Source organism: Crotalus tigris, unplaced genomic scaffold (assembly GCF_016545835.1).
Source record: "Crotalus tigris isolate CLP2741 ecotype Arizona unplaced genomic scaffold, ASM1654583v1 scf7180000021815.149296, whole genome shotgun sequence".
Taxonomy (NCBI): domain Eukaryota; kingdom Metazoa; phylum Chordata; class Lepidosauria; order Squamata; family Viperidae; genus Crotalus; species Crotalus tigris.
The window spans coordinates 1-23,992 of record NW_024098688.1 but is presented as its reverse complement, the minus strand read 5'-3'; the positions used below and the strand labels follow the sequence as shown (position 1 = coordinate 23,992).

General features: G+C 47.1%; 1 protein-coding gene across 1 annotated transcript; it reads right to left on the bottom strand.

Annotated features, from left to right (window-relative positions):
• Positions 1-1,297: 1,297 nt before the first annotated feature.
• LOC120296934 (alpha-2-macroglobulin-like) lies at positions 1,298-23,306 on the bottom strand (the record flags this gene model as incomplete). Its single annotated transcript, XM_039318996.1, has 11 exons — positions 1,298-1,609; positions 3,288-3,329; positions 3,495-3,594; positions 4,947-5,016; positions 6,131-6,221; positions 6,477-6,604; positions 10,587-10,805; positions 11,766-11,992; positions 16,396-16,561; positions 20,208-20,282; positions 22,944-23,306. Coding segments are annotated over 8 exons (1,317 nt in total), but the record flags the coding sequence as incomplete, so codon positions are not given.
• Positions 23,307-23,992: the final 686 nt, after the last annotated feature.

Below are 23,992 nucleotides of genomic sequence, written 5' to 3'. Positions count from 1 at the left end.
AAATGGTATAGGGCAGGGCTTTTCAACCAATGGTATGGGTACCACCTGTGGTACATTGGCACCTGGCAGGTGGTATGCGACCATCCTAGAAAAATGGTAGTAGGAGAGGGGAATGAACTGAACCGGTGGCAGCACCGCACAAGCCTGAGCGAGAGATGGCTGGAGCTGCAGGGCTGTCAAGGGCTCAGTGGAAGCGCCAGGATCAGCACCAAGCTCCAGCTGGAGCTCGGTGCTGATCCTGGTGCTTCTGCTGAGCTCAGAAGAAACACCAATCAGCTGGAATGTTGCAGCATCTCCAGGGTCTTGTGATTAACATTCAGATGCTTGGCAACTGATTCATATTTATGACAGTCACAGTGTCCCAGGGTCATGTGAAGTGACCAAAACCTGCTGCAACCACCCAGCAGATGGGGGGAATAAAAACCAAATACCCCCCTCGGACAGGAGGAAGAGCACCGCCGGGTGGGCAGGCAGGTGTCTTGCTCGGCTGTGGCTTGGGGTACATTTTTTTCAGTGCCGTTGTAACTTTGAACAGTCACTAAGCGAACTGTTATAAGTCGAGGACTACCTGTACTTCATCACTTTTTTTGGGGTAAATTTTTTGACACCTTGGTAGGCGACTGGTGGTACTCAGATATTGCCATATCCTAAAAGTGGTACAATGGGTGAAAATGTTGAAAAGCTCTGGTACAGGGTTTCCTGCCTGAGCAGGGGGTTGGACTAGATGACCTCCAAGGTACCTTCCAACTTATTATTATTATTATTATTATTATTATTATTATTATTATTAGAGGCACTTGCGCTTCCCTTCTCTCTCTCTCTCTCTCTCTCTCTCTCTCTCTCTCTCTCTCTCATACACACACACACACACACACACACACACACACACTGAATGGGGGAAGAGGACTGGCAGACAAGGGCAGGAGAAAGCCAGCCCAATAAGAATGTATGTCAGCTTGTCGGACAACAGCATGAAGCCAGCTTGCCAGGTGAGCAGAAGATCAGAGAGAGGAGGTGAGAGAGAGACAGAGAGACAGAGACACAGAGAGACACAGAGAGAGAGAGAGAGACAGAGAGAGAGACAAAGAGGGAGGGGAGAGAGAGAGAGACAACTCATACACAGCAGCCTCTATTTCTTTTTAATTAAACTCTTCAATCAAGCTCCCCCCCCCCTCATGCGCGGCTCCCAGTGCTTTCTTTTCTCTGGGAAACGGGTCCAAGTGGCTCTTTGAGTGTTTAAGGTTTGCCGACCCCTGTATTAGGGAAACCCACGTGAAAGATGGATTCGAAACAAAGCTGATGAAATCCATACATTTATTTATTTGTTTTGTTCTTTCCACCCCCAGAGGAGACAACAGCAAATGCCAGATGTTTGTTTTTCCAGACCCAACTGGAGAGAAGGTGAAGCCGGTAGCGTGCCTCAAATTCCTTGGGGCTCGTAAAGCGGTAGATGAAGGAAGACGCCCAGAGGGCACCTGATTCTTCTTGGGTCTTTGGGTGGCCGTCTTCTGCCTGTTGCTTTCTCATCAGGTTGGGAAGGAAAGCATCTTTGGGACTAACTGGGAGACGGTGGAGGGCGACTCTGTTCATCATGCGTTCCCAGACTTAACTGTGGGAAAGAAAAGACCATCACAAGATCAGCTAAGCCAGACATGTCAACCACAAGGCCCGGAGGACGGATGTGGCCCGCAGAGTGGTTTCATGTGGCCCGCGAAGCCATCCTGGAAACAGTGAGTGAACAGCCCTGGCCCAAAGACACGATTTAAGTGTAAGTTCTTGAATAAAACAAAGGCTAGCTTCACTTATTAATGTAAATTATGAACATTAGCTTATCAACCTGACACACTGAGCCATGTTCAAAGTAATCAAATAAGGGCCTAGAGCCATGGTGGCGCAGTGGTTGGAATTCAGTACTGCAGGCTACTTCTGCTGACTGCCAGCTGCCAGCAGTTTGGCAGTTCAATTCTCACCAGGTCAAAGTTGACTCAGCCTTTCATCCTTCGGTAAAATGAGGACCCAGATTGTTGAAGCAATATGCTGACTCTGTAAACCGCTTAGAGAGGGCTGTAAAGCACTGTAAAGCGGTATATAAGTCTGCGTGCTACTGCTATTCGGTAAAGTCAACCTCACGTCCGCATACTTTTCTGAACATCTTTTGGAGTGAAGGGATTTTATTGTGCTTATGATTTTAGAACGTTTAAGTTTGACATTAGCATTTATTTTATATATAGTAACCCTTTTATATTGATACTTATAGTGTTATCATGTAATCATTGTTTTGTTATTTTGTAATCATTATTTTCTAGTTAATTGCTTGATCAGATGCTTTATATAAATATATTGGAAAAGTAAGGGCTTCATGCTTTAGGTCAGTGGTTCTCAACCTGTGGGTCGGGACCCCATTTGGGGTCGAACCACCATTTCACGGGGGTCGCCAAACAAGGCTGTCTGCCATTTTTCCCCCTTTTCTTTGGCCACGCCCCTGGCACCCGGTGATGCATAAGTGGTTGGGGATCACCACAACATGGGGAACTGTATTATGGGGTCGCGGCATTAGAAAGGTTGAGAACCACTGCTTTAGGTATAGGTGATTGCTTATATGAAAAGAGCACAGTAAGGGGAGGGGGAAAGGAGTTACGGATGGAGCCTGGGTTGCTGTGTATGAGTCATCATCTAGGAATTGTGTTTTTGTGCCATCTTATGCCTAGTACCAAGACCTGATCTCTTTGTTCTGAAAAGGTATAAAAGGTGGAAGACATCTTTTCTGGTTGTTGCCTTCATCTCTCTACCAGCCACGAAGAGAGATGGGGTCACCCAACTCTGTTTTGATCAAAATAAAAGTTGTTTGCTTGCTGAAACCTCTGCTCAGGAGTTTCTTTGGCTCTTTTAAATTCCTGAGTAACGCTGGGGCCATTGTGAGGCTAAGTGGAAAACCTTACAGGAGCAAATGGATTTCAAAGACGCAGACAATCTAAAGCAATGTTTCTCCACCTCGGCAACTTTAAAAAGTGTGTACTTCTGCTGGCTGGGGAATTCAACTCCTCACATTTTAAAAATTGTTGAGGTTGAGGATGGTTGGAGGAATTCTGGGAATTGAAGTCCGCAAGGTGTAAAGTTACCAAGTTGGGAGACCGCTGGCATAAAGCCAAAGGCAGATTTTTTTTGGAATGATATTCTATTCCATAGAATAAAAATGCAAATTGGTCGCGTTTAGAAGGTTCTACTCAGAAAAAAAGAAAGAAGATGGGAAGAGAGTCGTAAGAGTTCAAAAGGAGTCCATACTGTACCTTTGCTGCAGGGGGCGCTATATGGAACCACGGTGGATTCATCTGGAAACGTGAAGGGAAACTATGGTTAATATCAAATGGGCTTTCCCTCACATCCCAAAGGGACGTGAGCTGTTCTTTTACTATCTTTCGGGATTTGGCTTTGGAGTCCTCAGGGAGTGGTGCGGGATCGAATTCAGAACCCACAGCCGCATATTCCGAACTCACCTTCGTAATAGTCGTACACACGCACAAACGCCGGCCTCTGATTCTGGATCTCGAAGCTCCGTTCTACCGTGAACGAGATGTGCACGGTGACGTTGGTCAGCTGCGGATAAAATGAGCGGTTTAGACAAGGTCCATCTGCACATTTTCAGTCTATTGCTCCTTTGTCCCTTGGCGGCATATATAATCTCTACCCACACCGACACAGGTTTGATGGGAGCAACAGTAAAATCATCAGCCACGCTACCTCCCGCCCGCCACGCTCGTGACGCTCGTCGAAGCCTGGCACCCCACAAAGCAATTCCATCAACAGACACATCGGCCTACGAACCCCTCAGAATCCACTTCAACCGCACAGTTGTTAAGCAAACTCCTGCAGTTGTTAAGTTAGTAACACAGTTGTTAAGGGAATTTGGTTTCCGCATCGACTTTGCTCGTCAAAAGGCCACACACCAGTTGCCAAACATCTGAATTTTGATCATATGACTACAGAGATGGCTGCAATGGTCGTAAGTGTGAAAACATTCATAAATCACTTTTTTTCTCCAGTACCATTGTAACTTTGAATGGTCACTAAACAAACTGTCATAAGTCGAGAACAACCTGTACTGCTTAGACCAGGGGTAGGCCACCTTGGCTCTTTTATGACTGGTGGACTTCAACTCCCAGAATTCCTGAGCCCGCCTGGCTCAGCTTGGAAACCTCTCCCTTTCCCCTCAGCATGGCTGGCTCAGGAATTCTGGGAGTTGAAGTCCACCATTCATAAAAGAGCCAAGGCTGCCTACCCTGCCCTATACCATTTCAGATAAGTGACTCTCTGGGACAGGGTCTTCAAACTTGGCCCTTTTAGGACTTGTGGAGTTCAACTCCCAGAATTCCTCAGCCAGGCATGCCTGGCTGAGGAATTCTGGGAGTTGAAGTCCACAAGTTATAAAAGGGCTACATTTGAAGACCCCTGCTCTAGGATCATCCTGTTTAAGATGAGAAGCAAAAGACAGAAGGTCCGTTGCCTCCTGAAAAAAACCTTCGGCTCAGGAATTCTGGGAGTTGAAGTCCACAAGTGCTAAAAGAGCCAAGGTGGCCTATCCCGGCTTAGAAGATTGAAATTTTGAAGCCCGCCAGGGCACCCAATGAGAGGCTGAGATGTTTCGGACTAGTTCCACACAACCTGACCAAGGGGGAATAAGGGATGGAGCCCCAATATCTGGACTGCACCCGTTGGCTTCTTATATTATTGTACCTTTTCCCAAATACCTGAACGAAGCAATTCCCTTTTCCTTTGTTTATGACTCTCGACCTTCAAGTGGAGTATGAGTGTTTTCATGCTCCACAGGAAGATTTCAGTGGGCAGATTCCCCAGCAGTTCCCTTCCTCTCTTTTGGCCTTTCCATTATCATTAAGGTGATCATTATCATTATAGCTCGCCCGCTCCTCATTTTGGTTTTCTGCACTCACCTTCTCCAAATACAGCTCCACTTTAGTGGCTGATTACATCCACCCGCTTAATCGGAGCCTGCTTTTCCAGCTGCGGAAAACAAATGGGAGATTTCTTCATTATTATGGATCAGGGGCAGCAATCTGCCGTTGACCGTTGTCAGCCGAAACCTTGGAAGGAGAACCTGGCCTTGATCTTGGAGAGGTGAAGTGCCCTTGGCCAATAGAGGTCCACCTTGGAATATCCAGCACGCTTTGCAATGTTGGAACGTAGGCTGTTGTCCTTCTCACAAAAGGGCTGCCTGTCAGGGCTGCCATCCTGCTATCTCTGCGTTGCCTGCTGTCAGCCTGTTATAGCAATGGGGAAGGGAGATCGGCCGGAGGGGACGAAGGGAGGGCTAGCCTAAGGGAAAATGAAACCGTGAACCGTGCTGTCCTGTGAGAGTCTGCTTGATGTAACCGGTGTGTGTGTGTGTGTGTGTGTGTGGATGGGAACAAGGGAAAGTTAACCGTGTGCTTTGGGCACGGAAACGCCAGATCTAGCTTTGCTTCTTCTGTAAGCACTTGCTTTAGTAAGTGTACTTTTGACTAGGCCATGGCTTCTTTTCTAACTGACCATGTTGGGATGGTCACTGCCATGGAGGGCATGGCCTTATAATAAAACAATGTGGGCACATTTCCATTCCCCATCCCTTCCTCTCCCCACACAGAGAGACTCTATTTCAGTGGTTCTCAACCTTTTTAATGCCGCGACCCCCAACTGGTCGTAAGTCGAGGACTACTCAACTGGTGCAGCACCGTTTGCAAAATGGGACTTTTGGTGGGCTCAGCAGGGCAGAAACAACCTGGACAATTCCTATTGGCTTTTGAAAGCCAATAGAATTAGACTCTATTCAAGAGAGTCTATTCTATTGGCTTTCAAAAGCCAATAGAATAAAAGGGAGTAGCACAGCTAGGGAAAAGGGGGAAAAAATGGCAGACTGCATTGTTTGGCGACCCCCGTGAAATGGTTGTTCGACCCCAAATGGGGTCCCGACCCACAGGTTGAGAACCACTGCTCTATTTCAACGTCTTGGCTATAAATCTTGGATGGTGGCATTTTTGGCCAAATTCCACTCAGCAGCTCTTAATTCTTTGGAATGCCACAGTCAAGAGAAATCAGTAGTTATTTGGGGGAAAGGCCCAATACAAAAACTGTCCATTACCTTTTTTACAGAGGGCTTATTTGGTACAAATCCAGAGACCATCTTCACACTAATAATCGCCATGTTTGAGGCTGGACGTTTGCCGGTGTAACTGGACAAATGAGAGGGAAAAGAAACCACGTCAGCCCCGGTTAAGATGGGTGTGGGGTTTTTAATTCCTGATCCCACAATATATGGAACCCCAAACAAATCACATTTATCTGAGATTAGATTAGCAAGTTATATGAACCAAGGTTCTTCGGCGTGGGACATGGTTCTTCAGACCAAAGACACCATCTGACATTATGACATCCCTTGAATGGCAGCCAGATCTCCTTCAGCTGTGACTTATTGACGAGAGAAGTACCTGACGTTCAGTACAATGTCGTATTCCTTGTGGGCCTTGACTCCTTCACACGTTTCGGGAATTGTGTTGACAGTCAGCGCAAATGGGTCATCCTCTGGGTGTGGGAGCACGTTGTACCTCAAGGTGGTCTGAGGAGGAAATATTTTGTTAATGGGTCATCTTTGTTGGTGAATTAGCCACAAGGCGATCAAACCGGTCAGTCCTGGAGGAGATCAACCCTGACGGCTCTTGAGAAGGTCAGATCCTGAAGTTGAAACTCCAGTACTTTGGCCACCTAATGAGAAGGAAGGACTCACTGGAGAAGAGCCTAATGCTGGGAAAGATTGAGGGCAATAGAAGAATGGGACGACAGAGAATGAGGTGGCTGGATGGAGTCACTGAAGCAGTAGGTGTGAGCTTAAATGGACTCCAGAAGATGGCAGAGGACAGGAAGGCCTGGAGGAACGTTGTCCATGGGGTCGCGATGGGTCCGACATGACTTCGCAACTAACTACAACAACAAGGCCATGCAGGTTTTCTGCTGCTCAAGGAAATCTAGGACCGCTCCATCCACCTGGACTCCTGGTGCCATCGTTTCCTAGATCCACATTGCTCAGCCTTCTCCGGTCTGATGTCCTGCAGATGTGTCGGCCTTCAGCTTCCAATATTTTCAGCCAAGTTTGCCAATAGAAGCTGAATGCCGACACTTCTGGAGTGCACCTGATGGAAGACAACTGCCACAGTTCTTCCTCTCCGTTGAAAGAGGCTTTCTTCTTGTAAGCCCACCAGAGAAGCAGATGTGTGTCCACAGTAGAACAACAACAATAGGAAAACAACCTTAAAACATGACCGACTGAAGTCGGCGCTATTGCCTGATTAGCAACAGCTCTTCAGCATTACCGTGTCATGCTAGAAATGCAAGGATGGAATCTTGGGCCTTCTTACTTAAACAAGGCTGGACTTTTCTGCTTTCTGTTTCCTTGGTTACCACTCTTCTTCCGTTCCAGGTCTTTCTTCTCATAGGACTACGTTTCTCTATGGTTCCTATTTCTCTGCATGTCTGTGGAGATTCTCAGTCTTCCAGGTCATGGAAGGCAACTAGACTGTCTTTTCCCTTGCTTCTCATCCAAGAAGCTTCTTCAGTTCTGTCTGAACGAAGGAGGATGGATGGAGGATTTATATTCCTTGCGGTCATCTACTCCTCTGCACTCTTCCTGAGATCCGTTGAGGCCACTTGGAGGCTTATCTGTGCCCTCAGAGTCACCTGAGTAGTGCAAATGGGTGGTGGGATCTTCTTGGAATCGCCAAAAGGCCTCAACGGCTCTCAGAAAGAGTGCAGATGACGGCGGGGAATACAAATCCTTCCATCCTTCACCATCCGGTCAGAACCGAAGAAGCTTCTTGGATAAGAAGCGAAACTTCTTCCAGGAAAAACAAGGAAGTCCAGTTGCCTTTTGAAAAAGCACCTTTGGGACTCTTTCTCTGCCCTTTTAAAGTGGGAAGAGTTTTTCTCGCTCTCTGGCTAATGGACAGAGCCTCAACTCCACGTCCACCTCACTCAAGCAGTTCAGAGAGCCTCCCGAGGGAGCAGGGACGGCTTTCTACATTTTGAAGGGAGCGATGACCGTCAGAGAAAGGAGGAGCTACTTGCTGACGGCAAACGGGGGTCCTCTTTGGCTGCTGTCCTCCATATTAAGAGCCGAGGTGGCGCAGCAGTTAGGGGGCAGTACTGCAGGCCACTTTAGCTGACTGTGTTCAGCAGGTCAGCGGTTCAAATCTCACTGGCTCAAGGTTGACTCAGCCTTCCATCCTTCCGGGGTAGGTAAAATGAGGACCCAGATTGTTGGGGGGCAATGTAATATATATATATATATATATATATATATATATATATATACATTGCTTACTGGTGTACACCGCTTAGAGAGTGCTTGCACTTAAAGCGGTATATAAGTCTCATAAATAAATAAATAAATAAATAAATAAATATTCCTAAGCGGGCTAAGTCAGGCGTTTAGCACAGAAAGCAGAATCTTCTCAGGAAGGGAGCCTGTGTCTAAATCTCTCATCCGAGAGGGCTCCCGCCTGGTGCCAGCCTTGTTATCTTTTTTTGCAGACAACTAAAGCGTGTTTTTTATTTTTTAAAAAAATCCCCTTTCTCCCCCCCTCCCCAATATCCTTCAATTTATGAATGAACTTTGTGCATTCCATTTGATGAGATTAAGAGTGCAGTATTGCAGGCAAAGTCTGCCCGCAGCCCTGACGGACTCGGCTTTTCCGTCCTTCCCAGGTTGGTGAAATGAGGACCCAGATGGCTGAGGGCAATATGCTGACTCTGCAAACCTCCCGGAGAGGGCTATGAAGCACCGTGGGGCGGTACAGAAGTCTACTGTAAGTTGTTGTGATTCCGTGCCAGCCTGTGCTCCCAACAGCGGAGTCTGAGGGATCTGAGGAGGAGGTGGAGGAGGCATTTGAAGGGCCATCAGGGGCAAAGGGAGGCTCCGATGAATTACAGGACTCACGGTTTGATGCAGAGCCTGGGCCCTCCAGTTCTTCTCCCGATGAAGCTCAGCTGTGTGAGGAGAATGAGTCAGACTCGGAGGGCTCACACCTGATGGACTTGCTAATTGATGCTCACACACGTCGTCAATTAGCAAGAGTAAATCAGCAGCAGTCAATGCGACTACTCCAGAGTAAAAGGAGAAGGCACTGAGAGGCAACGCCTTGGGACTGCTGTATAAAAAGAGGAGGTGTGGGCGGTGCTGGTTGCAGAAGGCAACCGTTTGCAAAGTGCTTCTTGGAATCCCGGTCTGTTCGTCTTGCTTGTGACTACTCTTCTCTTTGCATCGTGTTTCCTGTGGACTATTTCCTTCCTTTGGACTTGAGTTTTGCTGTTTGTGTTTTTGGACTATTTGTCAGGTTTGTCACCCATATTAAAAGGGGTTTGTTTTGTTTTAAAGTCTCCAGCCTATTGTATCAGCAGGGGTTTGGTCCTTGTGCCTTTAACAAGGACGGCAATAGGCTGGGATAGAACATAAGTGCTACTGCTATTGCTGCTCTATTTTGTTTCCATGAAGAAGCCTGGAAGCCATGCTCATGGGCAGCATATTTAAAATATATTAACTTGACCCACAACAATACTGCGAACTGGCTGAATCCCACCACTGGTTCAAATGGTCTTTCCCAAAGCAATGGTTCTATGGCAGTCTCTCTTATGATGTTTAGCTGCTTTAATATTGTTAAAAATAAGTTATATTGCCACAGTTAAGAAGCGGACTTATCCAATACCAAAGAAATTAGAATGTTCTGCAATGAAAATATATAGTTGGCCTCAGGAAATTATTACTAAGTTTTAAAGCAGGGATGAGCATTTTTTTTTTGCTCTGGATTGGAGGGAAAATTTTTTGATGGTGACATGCCAGTGTAGGCCAGACATGTTAAACACAAGGCCCGCGGGCCGGACGCGGCCCACAAAGTGGTTTCATGTGGCCCGCGAAGCCATCCTGGAAACAGTGAGGGAACGGCCCACGCTGCCTTGGCCCTGGCCCAGGCCGGTCGGGAGCCAATGTACAATTTTGTGGTGGCCATCTATGCTGAAACGCATTCAATCTTAGCTCCACAAGGCCGTCTGGAAACAGCGAGGAACCAGCCCCTGCCGTGTCGGCCCCGCCCCCTGGGTGCATGCTGGGGAGGTGTCACCCTTTGTGGGGAATGAAGAAATGGACCATGCCTTGGCGCTTGCCTCAGTCCCACCCCCTTCTGCCAGAGACTCTCAGATCTGTCCCACTCCTGCCCAGGCCCCCACAGGCACCCTTGACGCGAATGATGTAGAGTTGGCCATGCCCACCCAGTAGGCCACACCCACTCCATCCATGCCCACCAGTAGGCTGCACCCACCTTGGCCACACCCACCTGGCCCCCCGAGGGCAACTGCTATGCTGATGCGGCCCTCAGTGCAATTGAGTTTGACACCCCTGGTGTAGGCAGTGGCCATAACTGAAAGTGAGTGGGGACACTGAACCCATTTTTCTATGTCATTCTCTTTTTTTCTGTTATTGTCTTCTCTCTAACAGGAGTCACCTTGCACCCTGTCGCCACCTTTTCTCTCCGAAGGATCCCTAGGAACCTCACCTGCACATAGGCGCAACCTTTCCCAGTCACGACGACCGAATACTCCCCAGGCACGCTGGGCAGGTCGTAGGTCTGAAGCAGAATCCTGTTGCTCTTGTCTACTTGGAATTCCCTCAGACTGTTCTCACCAGACTTCAAGGCCACTTTGATGCCCTCCGCGCTGTGGGAGAAAGTCGTGGCTGCATACAAAGAGAGGGCCTGGAGGGCCACCACGGTGTCCTGCGAGGAGAGATAAGAGATCAGGGCGAGTTCTTCTCCTAAGAACACAAATATGACCACCCGGGTCCCCAGATCATTCTTATGCAATGGTAGGAAGCCAGAAGACGGTCTCCATGTTTTCTTCACATCAGGAAGTTTTGAATGCTCCAAGACTGGAAGGTTTTAAGAAGAGACTGGAAAACCACTTGTCTGAAATGGTAGAGGGTTTCCTGACTGAGCAGGGGGTTGGACTAGATGACCTCCAAGGTCCCTTCCAACTCCGATTCTATTCTATTCTATTCTATTCTATTCTATTCTATTGATTCTATTCTATTGATTCTATTCTATTCTATTCTATTCCTATTCTATTGATTCTATTCTATTCTGATTCTATTCTATTGTATTCTATTTCAATTCTATTCTATTCTATTCTATTTCTATTCTATTCTATTCTATTCTGATTCTATCCTAACCTATCCTATCCAATCCTATTCTATTATTCTGTTCTGTTATTCTATTCTGTTCTGTTCTGTTCTGTTCTGTTCTGTTCTATTCTATTCTATTCTATTCTATTCTATTCTATTCTATTCTATTCTATTCTATTCTATTCTATTCTATTCTTCTGTTCTGATTCTATTCTGTTCTGTTCTGTTCTGTAGTAGGCCAAGGAAGAGCAGCAGTGGGACAAGAGAGAGTCATTTTATCCAAAGATGCCAGCTGCTGTCCCGGCCCTGCTCCCCTGGCCTTCATGTACTACTTAGTGCGGGCAACTTTAAGACTTGTGGACTTCAACTCTCAGAATTCCTCAGCCAGTAAAGCTAGGAGTTGAGGTCCACAAGTTTTAAAGTTGCCAAGGTGGAGGGCCCCTGTACTAGTGTGTTTTGCAATCCAGCTTAGAACCCCCCACCTCTCAGATAGAAGTCTTCTTCTCCCACCCCGAAGCACCCCGACATATCGAACCCACAAACGGGAGCCACCAACCTGTGTTGAAGAGAATCCTCCAGAAGGATTCTGTTGTTTAGTAAGCCATGTCACAATCTTCGTGGCCGCTGCCAGATCCTCCTCGGATGGTGATAGACCTCTCTTCAGGTAAGTAAGAAACACGTAGCTGGTTAATTCCACCTCTGCTGAAGGAGCACGACGCTCGTAGTACAGAGGCTGCTTCATCTCTGGCTTTGCAGGCCTCTCCCAGTGAATGGAGCCATCGTCTTTGGAGCCCAAAAGAAAGAAGAAGAGTTAGGTCTGGCTTCAGATCATCCAAACATGGCTACTGGTAGTCTTCAACTTACAACTTGCAAATTCAGGACGTTACAACTGCCCTGACGTATGACCATTTTTCACCCTTGTGACTGTTGCAACATCCCCACGTCACGTCATCCAAATCCGGGCCCTTGGCAACCGGTATGTATTTATGACAGTTGCCGTGTCCTGGAGTCATAGGATCCCCTTTTGCGATCTTCCGACATGCAAAGTCCATGGGGAAGCCACTTAACCACCATGGCAAGCAAGGTTGTAAAATGGGGCAAAATTCAACATATACCCTATCTGGCTTAGCAACAGAAATGTTGGCCCGTAGTAAAACAAAGTCATCTGCATCTTCTGGAGGGACAAACGTCCTCTTTGCCCACTTTCTTCTACCGGTCTACTATTGAAAGCGTTCTCACATACTGTATTGCGGTTTGGTAGGCTGGCTTGACAGCTGCGGACAGGAAAGTACTAGAGGGTGGTTAGCACGGCACAAGACATCGTGGGCTGTTCCCTGACACCACTGGATGACATCGCCAGGACCCGTTAACTTGGTAGAGCGAGGAAAATGCTCAGGGATGACTCACACCCTGGTTGGTACCTCTTTACTCTCCTACCATTGGGTAGGACAGACGTGTCAAACACAAGGCCCGGGGGCCGGATGCAGCCCGCAAAGTGGTTTCATGTGGCCCGCAAAGCCATCCTGGAAACAGTGAGGGAACGGCCCCCGCTGCCTTGGCCCTGGCCCAGGCCGGTTGGGAGCCAATGTACAATTTTGTGGTGGCCATCTATGCTGAAACGCATTCAGTCTTAGCTCCACAAGGCCGTCTGGAAACAGCGAGGAACCAGCCCCTGCCATGTCCGCCCCGCCGCCTGGGTGCATGCTGGGGAGGTGTCACCCTTTGTGAGGAATGAAGAAATGGACCATGCCTTGGCGCTTGCCCCGGTCCCACCCCCTTCTTCCAGAGACCCTCAGATCTGTCCCACTCCTGCCCAGGCCCCCACAGGCACCCTTGACGCAAACGATGTAGAGCTGGCCATGCCCAGCCAGTAAGCCACACCCAGTCCATCCACGCCCACCCAGTAGGCTGCACCCACCCTGGCCACACACCCCCGCCCCCCCTGAGGGCAACCGCAATGCTGATGCGGTCCTCAGTGAAATTGAGTTTGACACCCCTGGGGTAGGAGATACAGAAATATAGCCAGCCGTACCAACAGGCTGAAGGACAGCTTTTATCCATGGGCTGTCAGGCTCTTGAATGGGACATAATTTTATGCACGACAGACTCGTGAGGCCGGCGTGCTGTGCAATTAGCTCACAGTAATAAGTTGGGGGTTTGTAGTCACTGTGAGTTGTGGTCTCTTCAGGTGGCCTGCTGTCAGAGACCAACTCTCTACTCCAAAGAGCAGGAGAGGAAAAATATGGCATCTGACAAGCCTGATTTTCAGTCTTAGGCTTATGTCGTGACTGCAGAAGACCTTTTTCATTTTGAAGAATGCTGTTCGAGCTTTTTCTATCCTTGTTTTTATTTCAACGTGGATGTAAAATGTGGATTTACAGGATGCTGTTACGCAGAAGCTGGGTTGACAAGATCAGAAATGAGGAGGCGATAAGCCGCCTGGGAAAGCCCAGGGAAATCATCAAAACAATTAAAAAATGAAAGTTGGAATATTTCGGACTCGTGATGCGACACCCAGAAAAATACGGCATGCTCCATTTAACCCTCCAGGGAAAGATGGAAGGCAAACGAGGTCCAGACAGAAGAAGAACATCGTGGGTTCAAAATCTAAGGGACTGGTTTGGACAAAACTCAGCAGCACTTTTTTGTGCGTTTGCTGATAAAAACAGAATCGCCATCATAATCGCCAACATCCGATAACGGATATGGCACAAGGAGAAGTGAGTTGTGGGGGGGGGGGGTGTGGCACGGAGGGAGGCTCAGCCAATGTCACTGTATACTGTATACATATATATATATATATGTTTTCTGAGGTTTTCGCGGGTGTTTGTATGTAGGTCTTTGGTTGTTCGGGTTTTCTCCCGCGTAAAATTGGAAGTGTCTTGGCGACGTTTCGACGAAGTCCCATTCGTCATCTTCAGGCTGGTGTTTTCAGCTTCGTGCTTCGAGCAGCAATGCGTGGTCTTAGCTGTTTCTTGAGGGAGGTCTGTGTTTCGGCTCTCCAGACGGCGAGTTGTTTGGATTTGTCCCAAAGTGCGGGGTGGATCTTGTTGCTGAGTTTGAGGTGGAGTGTGAGGAGATCTTTGTTAATTCGGTCTAGGAGGAATCTTTTTGTGTGAAGTTCATTTCTGATTAGGGCCAATTCTGTTCTTTTCAGGATCCGTTTGGTGGCTGCAGAGTTGGAGTGGAAACCCGCCCTTATTGACAAACGACTCCCTAATACAAAAAATGATACCAGACCCACACTCACAAAAACCACACAGGATGTCACCACCACACATCCACGCAAAAAGCAAACCCAAAGCCACACCGATGATGAGGCACAACCACAAACCAGAAGCCAGACCAGAGCTGCATCATTAGCCACTTTAAAGCCCTCCAATCCATACATGAAGCAAACTGACACCCTCCATGAAAATGAGGCACGACCACAAACGCGAAGCCAAAAAATAGCAAGGCAGCCCAAAATCTTAAACCCCTCTGCAACTCAGACTAACCTGAGCACAACCAAACAGAACACTCCCCCAGCCAATCAGAGCACAGCCAACCCCCCAGCCAATCAGAGCACAGCCAACCCCCCAGCCAATCAGAGCACAGCCAAGCCCCTAACCAATCAGAACACACCTCCACCCAATCAGAACACAGCCAAGCTCCCACCCAATCAGTTCATACCCCCACTGGCAGTTAAAAGGAAGAAACAGCTAAGACCACACATTGCTGCTCGAAGCACGAAGCTGAAAACACCAGCCTGAAGATGACGAATGGGACTTCGTCGAAACGTCACCAAGACACTTCCAATTTTACGTGGGAGAAAACCCGAACAACCAAAGACCTACATATATATATATATATATATATATATATATATACACATATATATTGCTGCTCGAAGCCGAGCTGAAAACACCAGCCTGAAGATGACAATGGGACTTCGTCGAAACGTTGCCAAGACACTTCAATTTTACGCGGGAGAAAACCCGAATAACCAAAGACATACAAACACCCGCGAAAACCTCAGAAAACACACACACACACACACACATATATATATGTTTTAAAAAGAATTGTAAAAAGTAAAACTGCAGTATAGCAGTTAAAAAATGTCAAGGTGTAATCATTAACATCTGTCTGAAAAACTTCTGCATATACTCCCTTGACTCAGCTGGCAAAGAGGGGAGTGTGTAAACTGCCAGGTTCGAATCCCATAAAGGGTGTGGCTAACTGACGAGAGCAGAATGAGCTCGAAATGGCCATCTTAGTCCCCAATTTAATTCTTTAATTCTTGTCAAAAAAGAAATTTGGATTTGTAATGTTTCGCAGTTGCGACTTGAGCCTGCTTACGCCCCTAGTTGGGGGCTGCAAGGCAAAAGAGATTGTAAAAAGTAAAACTTGCAGTATAGCATTAAAAAATGTCAAGGTGTAATCAATTAGACATCTGTCCGAAAACACTTCCTGCTATATATATATATATATATATATATATATATATATATATATATATATATATATATATGTCCTTAATAGTTATAAAAATACGAATCCCGGGCATATTTGTTCAATGATGCAATCTTCGATCTCCGGAAGAGTATACTCCAGAGGCAGATCAGCAGCCCAGGAGCGTGCTACTGATAACAGCACAGGGAGGGGGAGATAGCACAAGGATGACAAAGCAGGAAAATACAATGTTAGAGTGCAAAAAAGAGAGGGTGGAACAGTTGAGGCAGTCACGGGCAATCAGGAAGAGTGGCCCTGTCACGAGGGCAATGAGTAGGCAATTGGATCAGCAAGGGGATAAAAAGAACTTCCCACCCCCTAAGCCCCACTCTGAGGATGCTGGCAGAGGACCAGTGAAAGCTAAGTTGTTTTAATTTTCGTATATAACTGTTTTTATTGTTTTAAATGTGGTTTTAACAATAAATAACTGGAGTATACTCTTCCCGGAGATCGAAGATTGCATCATTGAACATATATATATATATATATATATATATTAATATATAATATATAATATATAATATAATATAATATAATATAATATATACATATTTATGCAAATTTTCCAATATATATATGTATATATATATATATATATATATATTAAAGGTTCATTCATTCATTCATCTCTTGGGCTGGTCCTAGCGGTAAATCCACACCCTTCTCCCACAAATGTTGTTTTTCCTCCTTACCTCCTTTCACAGCCTTTTCTTGAAGGGTGTGGAGTATTTCTGTCACCTTGTCCTGTTTGTGAGCCAACGCAAAAGCATAGCCCAACAAGGCCAGGTTGTACACGGGGATGTCTTTCTGGTGGGAGGCGGTCTCCAGGCAAAACAACGCATTTCGCACCATAGAATGCTGCAGGGAGAAAAAAAGGAAGGAGTTCATTGTAGAGCAGTGACCCCCCCAAACTTTGGGGCCCCAGGGACCGGTTTCAATAGAGAGAGGTTTTTCCCGTGGACCAGAGAGGGCGTAGTTTTGTGCACTGCCTGCATCTTGGCCCGGTTTCTGGCATACAACAGACCAGGGCCCAGGGATTGGGGACTCTGGATCTAGAGCAGCGGTTCTCAACCTGTGGGTCACGACCCCATTTGGGGTCGAACGACCATTTCGTGGGGGTCGCCAAACAACACGATCCGCCATTTTTTTTGTCAGCCGGCGCATGGGGCGCCGCCGCGCATGCGTGCCGTGCAGGGGGCGCTGCCGCACATGCGGCGCCATGCATGCCCGCCGCACAGGGGGGCGCCGCCGCGCATGCGTGCCACGCAGGGGGCGGTGCCACACATGCGCGCCGCCTGCTTATGACCGGGGTCGCCGTATAAAAAGGTTGAGAACCACTGATCTAGAGCATTTCTGTCATTTGTATAGGGTTGGTGAGATCTGAACTGCTATCAGCCTTGGTGGCCCAGTGGTTAGAAAGCAGTACTGCAGGCTAACTCTGCCGACTGCCAGGAGTTCGATCCTGACCGGCTCAAGGTTGACTCAGCCTTCCGTCTTTCCGAGCTCGGTAAAATGAGGACCCAGATCAGTGATGGCAAACCTTTTAGAGACCGAGTGCCCAAACTGCAACCCAAAACCCACTTATGTACTGTCGGGGTGCCGGCTGGGTGTGGCCCATTGGGTGGACGTGGCTGCAGTGGTCATGGCACACCGGGTGGGACTAAAAAGTTTGATCAATCCATTCCAACTTTGCAAGGTCTGGTTTTTTTCCCCGCAAGAAGTTGAATTCGATTGATTGATTGAAACTTTTTTTTTATTTTTTGGACACGGCGGCGGAGGCCTAAAGCAAAACGGTTTTATAAAACCCAGCTGAAGGCCTAGGACTGGGGCGACAGCGCCCGTGCCCATAGAGAGGGCTGTGCGTGCCACCTGTGGCACACATGCCATAGGTTCGCCACAACGGAGCTATATTGTAAGCCTTTGCTGTTTCTGCTTACTATCTCTCCCCTTGATGTCAGCTAGAGAAGGATGGAGGAGAATGGAATGTGCTTTCGGCAAAGGGTTTATCTCCTGCGTTGGGAAGGGAAGGTGCAAAGAGCCGACAAGACATCGCTGAAACCCTGAGACAGCCCAGCCATTATCAGCTCTTTCCCACAACGGACTTAACCCCTGGGGACTGGCCCATGTGAACTGACCGGATGAATTATGGCAGGAGTAGGCAACCTTGGCTCTTTTATGACTCGTGGACTTCAACTCCCAGAATTCCTGAGCCAGCATGGCTCAGCTTGGAAACCTCTCCCTTTCCCCTCAGCATGGCTGGCTCAGGAATTCTGGGAGTTGAAGTCCACGAGTCATAAAAGGGGCAAGTTTGAAGACCCCTGCTCTTAATTTTTGTCCTAGGATAGCGGTAGGCCACCTTGGCTCTTTGATGACTTGTGGACGTCAACTCCCAGAATTCCTGAGCCAGCCTGGCTCAGCTTGGAAACCTCTCCCTTTCCCCTTAGCATGGCTGGCTCAGGAATTCTGGGAGTTGAAGTCCACGAGTCATAAAAGAGCCAATAGGTTGCCTACCCCTGAACTATGGGGTGGGGTTTTGCTCAGGACACTTTTAACCTATTGACCTGAGCAGGGAAACCCTCGGATCCTGTCATTGCCTTGGGAAGAAACTGCTTCCATGAGTTCTGCGTTCTCAGGATGAGGTTTTGAAGTGGGCCCTGACACCGTTCAAAGTTACACTGGTCCTAAAACAAAATGATTTATGACCATTTTTCACACTTAACGACCATTACAGCATCCCCATGGTCACGTGACCAAATTTGGACTCTTATCTGTTTCATATTGATGATGGTTGCACTGGTCATGTGATCCCCTTTAGCGACTCTTTTGACAAGCCAAGTCAATGGGAAGGTCAGATTCGCTTAACAAGCGTATTACTAACTTAACAACTGCGTTCGCTTAACAACCCTGGCAACAAAGCACGTAAAATGAGGCAAAAACCCCTTAACCACTGCCTTGCTTAGCAAAAGAAATGTCAGAGTCGGTTGTGGTTGTAAGTCAAGGACTACCTGTAGAGTAGGCTCTGTATAGTCTAGTACAGTTTTCGGCAGCCCCTGGTAGCTACCTCTCCCTGGTGTTTGCTGACTCTCATACTTCTTGTTGGGAAAGGGAGCTGACGAAGAAACTCCACTTGCTAGGTTTTACGGGGGATGCTCTGGGAGATTATGGTCTCAAGGACGCCCAGTTTAGGGTAGTCCAACGGCTTGTGGACATAGATTTGCAATATTTAAGATCCAGAGCCAACAAAACCTGCTCCCCTTTGATCTTCAGCCATTCTAATAATTATGGATTGAGGATGGCTTCATATTTCTATACTCTAACCATCCCCAAGTATAGAAGAGTCTTTTCCCTAGCCCGTTTCAATGTTTTGCCCTCAGCACTACTCGACGGGCGATTCAAGAGGCTCCTGTTTAGTGAGCGACTATGCCCCTGTGATAGGACTGAAATTGAAACTGTGGAGCATGTCTTATCATACTGCCCTATGTATAATACAGCCAGAATTAAATTACTGTCTCTCCTTGGAATTGATCCCTCTGGTTCTAATGTTAGTAATTTGGTCTTATATTGTCTAGGGCAGTGGCTCTCAACCTGTGGGTCGAACAACCATTTCATGGGGGTCACCAAACAATGCAGTCCGCCATTTTTTCCCCCTTTTCCTTAGCTGTGCTACTCCCGTTTATTCTATTGGCTTTTGAAAGCCAATAGAATAGACTCTCTTGAATAGAGTCTCATTCTATTGGCTTTCAAAAGCCAATAGGAATTGTCCAGGCTGTCTCTGCCCTGCTGAGCCCGCCAAAAGTCCCATTCTGCAAACGGTGCTGCACCAGTTGAGTAGTCCTCCACTTACAACCGGTTGGGGGTCGTGGCATTAAAAAGGTTGAGAACCACTGGTCTAGGGGATGATTCTTCCTATATTACTTCTCAGGTTTCTAAATTTCTTTTAAGAGCTGTAACTATTAGAGGAGAACATTGTAATTCCCTTTAGCCAAGGCTTCTGGTGTTAACTGCTTGTGATTGTATTTTTCTTGTGTTTTCTTTTGTTGCACTTGCATTTTGGTCTGGGACTGTAAAATAAAAATTATTATTATGGTCTACTACAGTAGATAAATTCTATGGTAATTGCATAAATTACCCCTCACGTTTTAGTTCAGGGATGGGGAACTGATGGCCCCTTGATGACTCGTGGCCTTCAACTCCCAGAATTCCTAAGCAGCCATGGCTGAGCCGTAATGGCTGGCTCAGGAATTCTGGGAGTTGAAGTCCACGAGTCATCAAGGGGCCATGGTTCCCCACCTCGGTTTTAGCTAAAGATGGAAAAAACGAACTGAACTTGAGGTGGTGTGGCCAAGATGGCAGTTACAGACCTCCGACTTGGATGCAGTCGATGAAACTCAACTGAGAGCATCTTGACTTTTATTATGCTCAGGGGCAATCGGCTTCGTAGGGAGCTTTCTTGAAGAGATAAGGTGCTAAATGGTGTCTGTGGGAGGTGAAGATGGCTTCTTACCGTGACGGGTAAGGGCATCTCCAGCAAACTGATGGTGACGTAGGCTGACAAAGTGACCTCATCATCAACTCCGCCCTGTAAGAAGAAAATGGGATGCAGCCATAACTACAGAAAGGACAGCTTCCATCTCCCCAAGTAGCTTTTCCCAACCTCCAGATACGTGGACTTCAGCTCTCAGAATTCTCACTGATGTACATGTTGCTTGGGAATTCTGGGATCTGTAGCCTACTTATTTCAAGGGTGCCTCAGGCGGGCGAAGGTCAGGTCACCATTTGGTGTCCCCCTCAGGACCATACAATGCACAAAATTGGGAGAGGTGCTGCTCAGGTTGTCTAAATCACGGGTCTTCAAAACTTGGCCCTTTTAATGATTTGTGGACTTCAACTCCCAGAATTCCTCAGCCAGGCACGCTGGCTGAGGAATTCTGGGAGTTGAAGTCCACAGGTCAAAAAAGGGCCAAGTTTGAAGATCCCTGTTCTAAATCATCCAGGTCTTGGTTGTCCCAAGGGGTACTTTTTCCAAAAGCCTGTGGTAAGAACGCATCCTCCCCCCCAATCCTGTTTCACTATGCCTCAAATCACAAGAATAAAGCTCAGGAAAAGTTAAATACAGAAGCAATGTTTCACTCGTGAGTTTGAGTAACCGCAATCCCTGAGAAAAGCGGAAACATTGATTCAAGCCTGCCTATTCACTAAAGGAAGCACTACTAGAGGCAACAGACAGACTAAAGATAACAGGATAAAATCAATTACATTTGCTTGACGGGATTAAGACCAAGGGAAGCCGACACGTAAGATCCATCACAAGCCTTTGTGAAACAAGCAAAACCAATCAAATAATAAAAGCACACAAAGCAAGCCTCAACATTACAAAATACTGCAAACTGCACAAAAATCCTAACTGGGGTCAGCCACCTCAGAAATATGCCGCTGCCATGTTAGTTTCTGGCTACCAAATAAACAGAGACCTTCTTTCCTGCAGCCTCCATTTTGTTTTCAGTGTCTTTCTCCCCCCCCCCCCCGGCTTGGAACCAGACCTGATTTTTCTTCCCACAAGGAAAAAAACCCTTCTTTTTTTTTCCTCCCCTTTTGAAAAGATTTCGCTTCTCATCCAGGAAGCTTCTTCGGTTCTTCAGAACTGAGGAAGCTTCTTGGATGAGAAGTGAAAGGTCTTTCAAAGGAGAAAAACCAAGAAAGACCAATTGCCTTTTGAAAAAGCATCTTTGTTGCTCCTGTTGATTTACATGCAAAGGGTCCCCTGACTCAATTCTATACTGCATCTCCTATATATCTTCCTCCCTATGTAATGGAGAATCTTTGCCTAGTTCCCTCTTGATAAATCTGACTACAGTTGCCATCGTCCCCAAATAACCCCCACCCTTTCTGTTTATCTTCCTACCTGACTGTACCCCAAAAGGTCAGGAGGTCACTTGAAGGTCCCCATTTGTCCAAAACAAGGGCCAGATAGCCGTCACTCTGCTATCAAATGCCACTGCTGATCCCGCTGTTCGGCGAAATGGCTCAGCCCTCAAACCCATAGGTTAGCTAGTCTAGCCCAGGGCTAGGCAACTGTGGCTCTTTTATGACACGTGGACTTCAACTCCCAGAATTCCTGAGCCAGCCTGGCTCAGCTTGGAAACCTCTCCTTTTCCCCTCAGCATGGCTGGCTCGGGAATTCTGGGAGTTGAAGTCCACGAGTCATAAAAAAGCCAAGGTTGCCTATCTCTGGCCTAGGCCTAGGCTGCTTTATGACTGGTGGACTTCAACTCCCAGAATTCCTGAGCCAGCCTGGCTCAGCTTGGAAAGCTCCCCTCAGCATGGCTGGCTGAGGAATTCTGGGAGTTGAAGTCCACGAGTCATAAAAGAGCCCAGGTTGCCTACCCCTGGCCTATGCATTCTTTTTCGAGGTCTGCCATTCTGGTGGGAGGGGGCCTGCTTGCTCCTTGAAATGCTCTCCCTTCGTGAGAAAGGAACCTGGCCTGAAAACATCTGCCTTATCTACAGACAACGGAGCCTGGGACCCTCAGGAAATGAAACCAAGGGAGACCTTGGGATGGGTGCTAAATCACTAGGTTCTCAAAGCAATCTAGTACCTATGGCAGTGGTAGGCCACCTTGGCTCTTTTATGACTCGTGGACTTCAACTCCCAGAATTCCTGAGCCAGCCTGGCTCAGCTTGGAAACCTCTCCCTTTCCCCTCAGCATGGCTGGCTCAGGAATTCGGGGAGTTGAAGTCCACCAGTCATAAAAGGGCCAAGTTTGAAGACTCCTGTTGTAGGTCATCTAGCCCAGGGGTAGGCCACCTTGGCTCTTTTATGATTGATGGACTTCAACTCCCAGAATTCCTGAGCCAGCAAGGCTCAGCTTGGAAACCTCTCCCTTTCCCCTCAGCATGGCTGGCTCAGGAATTCTGGGAGTTGAAGTCCACAAGTCACAAAAGAGCCAAGATAGCCTATACCTGCCCTAGGCTATATAAATAACACTTACAATAGCCCTTAGACCAGGGGTAGGCAACCTTGGCTCTTTTATGACTCATGGACTTCAACTCCCAGAATTCCTGAGCCAGCATGGCTCAGCTTGGAAACCTCTCCCTTTCCCCTCAGCATGGCTGGCTCAGGAATTCTGGGAGTTGAAGTCCACGAGTCATAAAAGAGCCAATAGGTGGCCTATCCCTGGTCTAGCCCCTTGTGCTCTTTAGTGACGGCTACACCGATCTCTCGTTGCTGGCTTTCCTGTACCTTTAGCGCATTGTTCAGGAGGGTCCCGGTGCTTTGGAAGCAGCCATTTCCTTTCTGCTTTAAGGCCAAAAAGTTCTGAGCGTCGATCAGGTGGCGTTCCTCCACAGGGATGTATCTCTTCATTTGAGAAAGGCATTTCAACACAAAAGCGGTCAGCCTGCAAGGCAGCAAAAGCCCATTAATTTGTTTGTCATTTACAACCTCACATACAGCTTTCAGGGCTGATTCTGGAAACAGGCTTTTCCTAAAGCCCCCCCCCCTCCAATCTACCAGCTGAGGATAAAAAGAAAGGAAAAGAGATGAAAGAAACAGAGAAAAAGGGGTAGAATAATCCTCAGCAGAACGAAAACAGAACCCAGGATACTTTCAGCCACCAATTCACTCTTGGTTCCTCCCAACTTGATTCTGCTCCTGGCCAAATGTAATCAGCTAGTAGTCCTTGACTTATGACTACAATTGGGATTGGAAACGTTGTCATTAAGTGGCATGGTTCTTACTGTGAGACATCACACCACCGTGTTTTGTGATATTTTTTTTCTTTCTTTGGCTTCCTCATTGACTTTGCTGGTTGGAAGCCGACAGGAAGTATTAATACCACTTTACATGAGGTATTATATCACTTTACATGAAGTATTAATACCACTTTACAATGCCTTGGTAAGGCCACACTTGGAATATTGCATTCAGTTTTGGTCCCCACGATGTAAAACATGTTGAGACTCTAGAAAGAGTACAGAGAAGAGCAACAAAGATGATTAGGGAACTGGAGGCTAAAACATATAAGGAACGGTTGCGAGAATTGGGTATGTCTAGTTCAGGGGCAGGCAACCCAAAACACTCAAAGAGCCACTTGGACCCGTTTCCCACCAAAAACAAAACACCGGGAGCCGCAAAATCCTTTTGATATCTAAAATTAAGATAACACTGCATATATCCTTTTTTACCTTTATTATAGGTGTGTTTGTGTGTGTGTGTGTATGTATGTGTATGTATATATATATATATATATATATATATATATATATATATATATATATATATATATATAT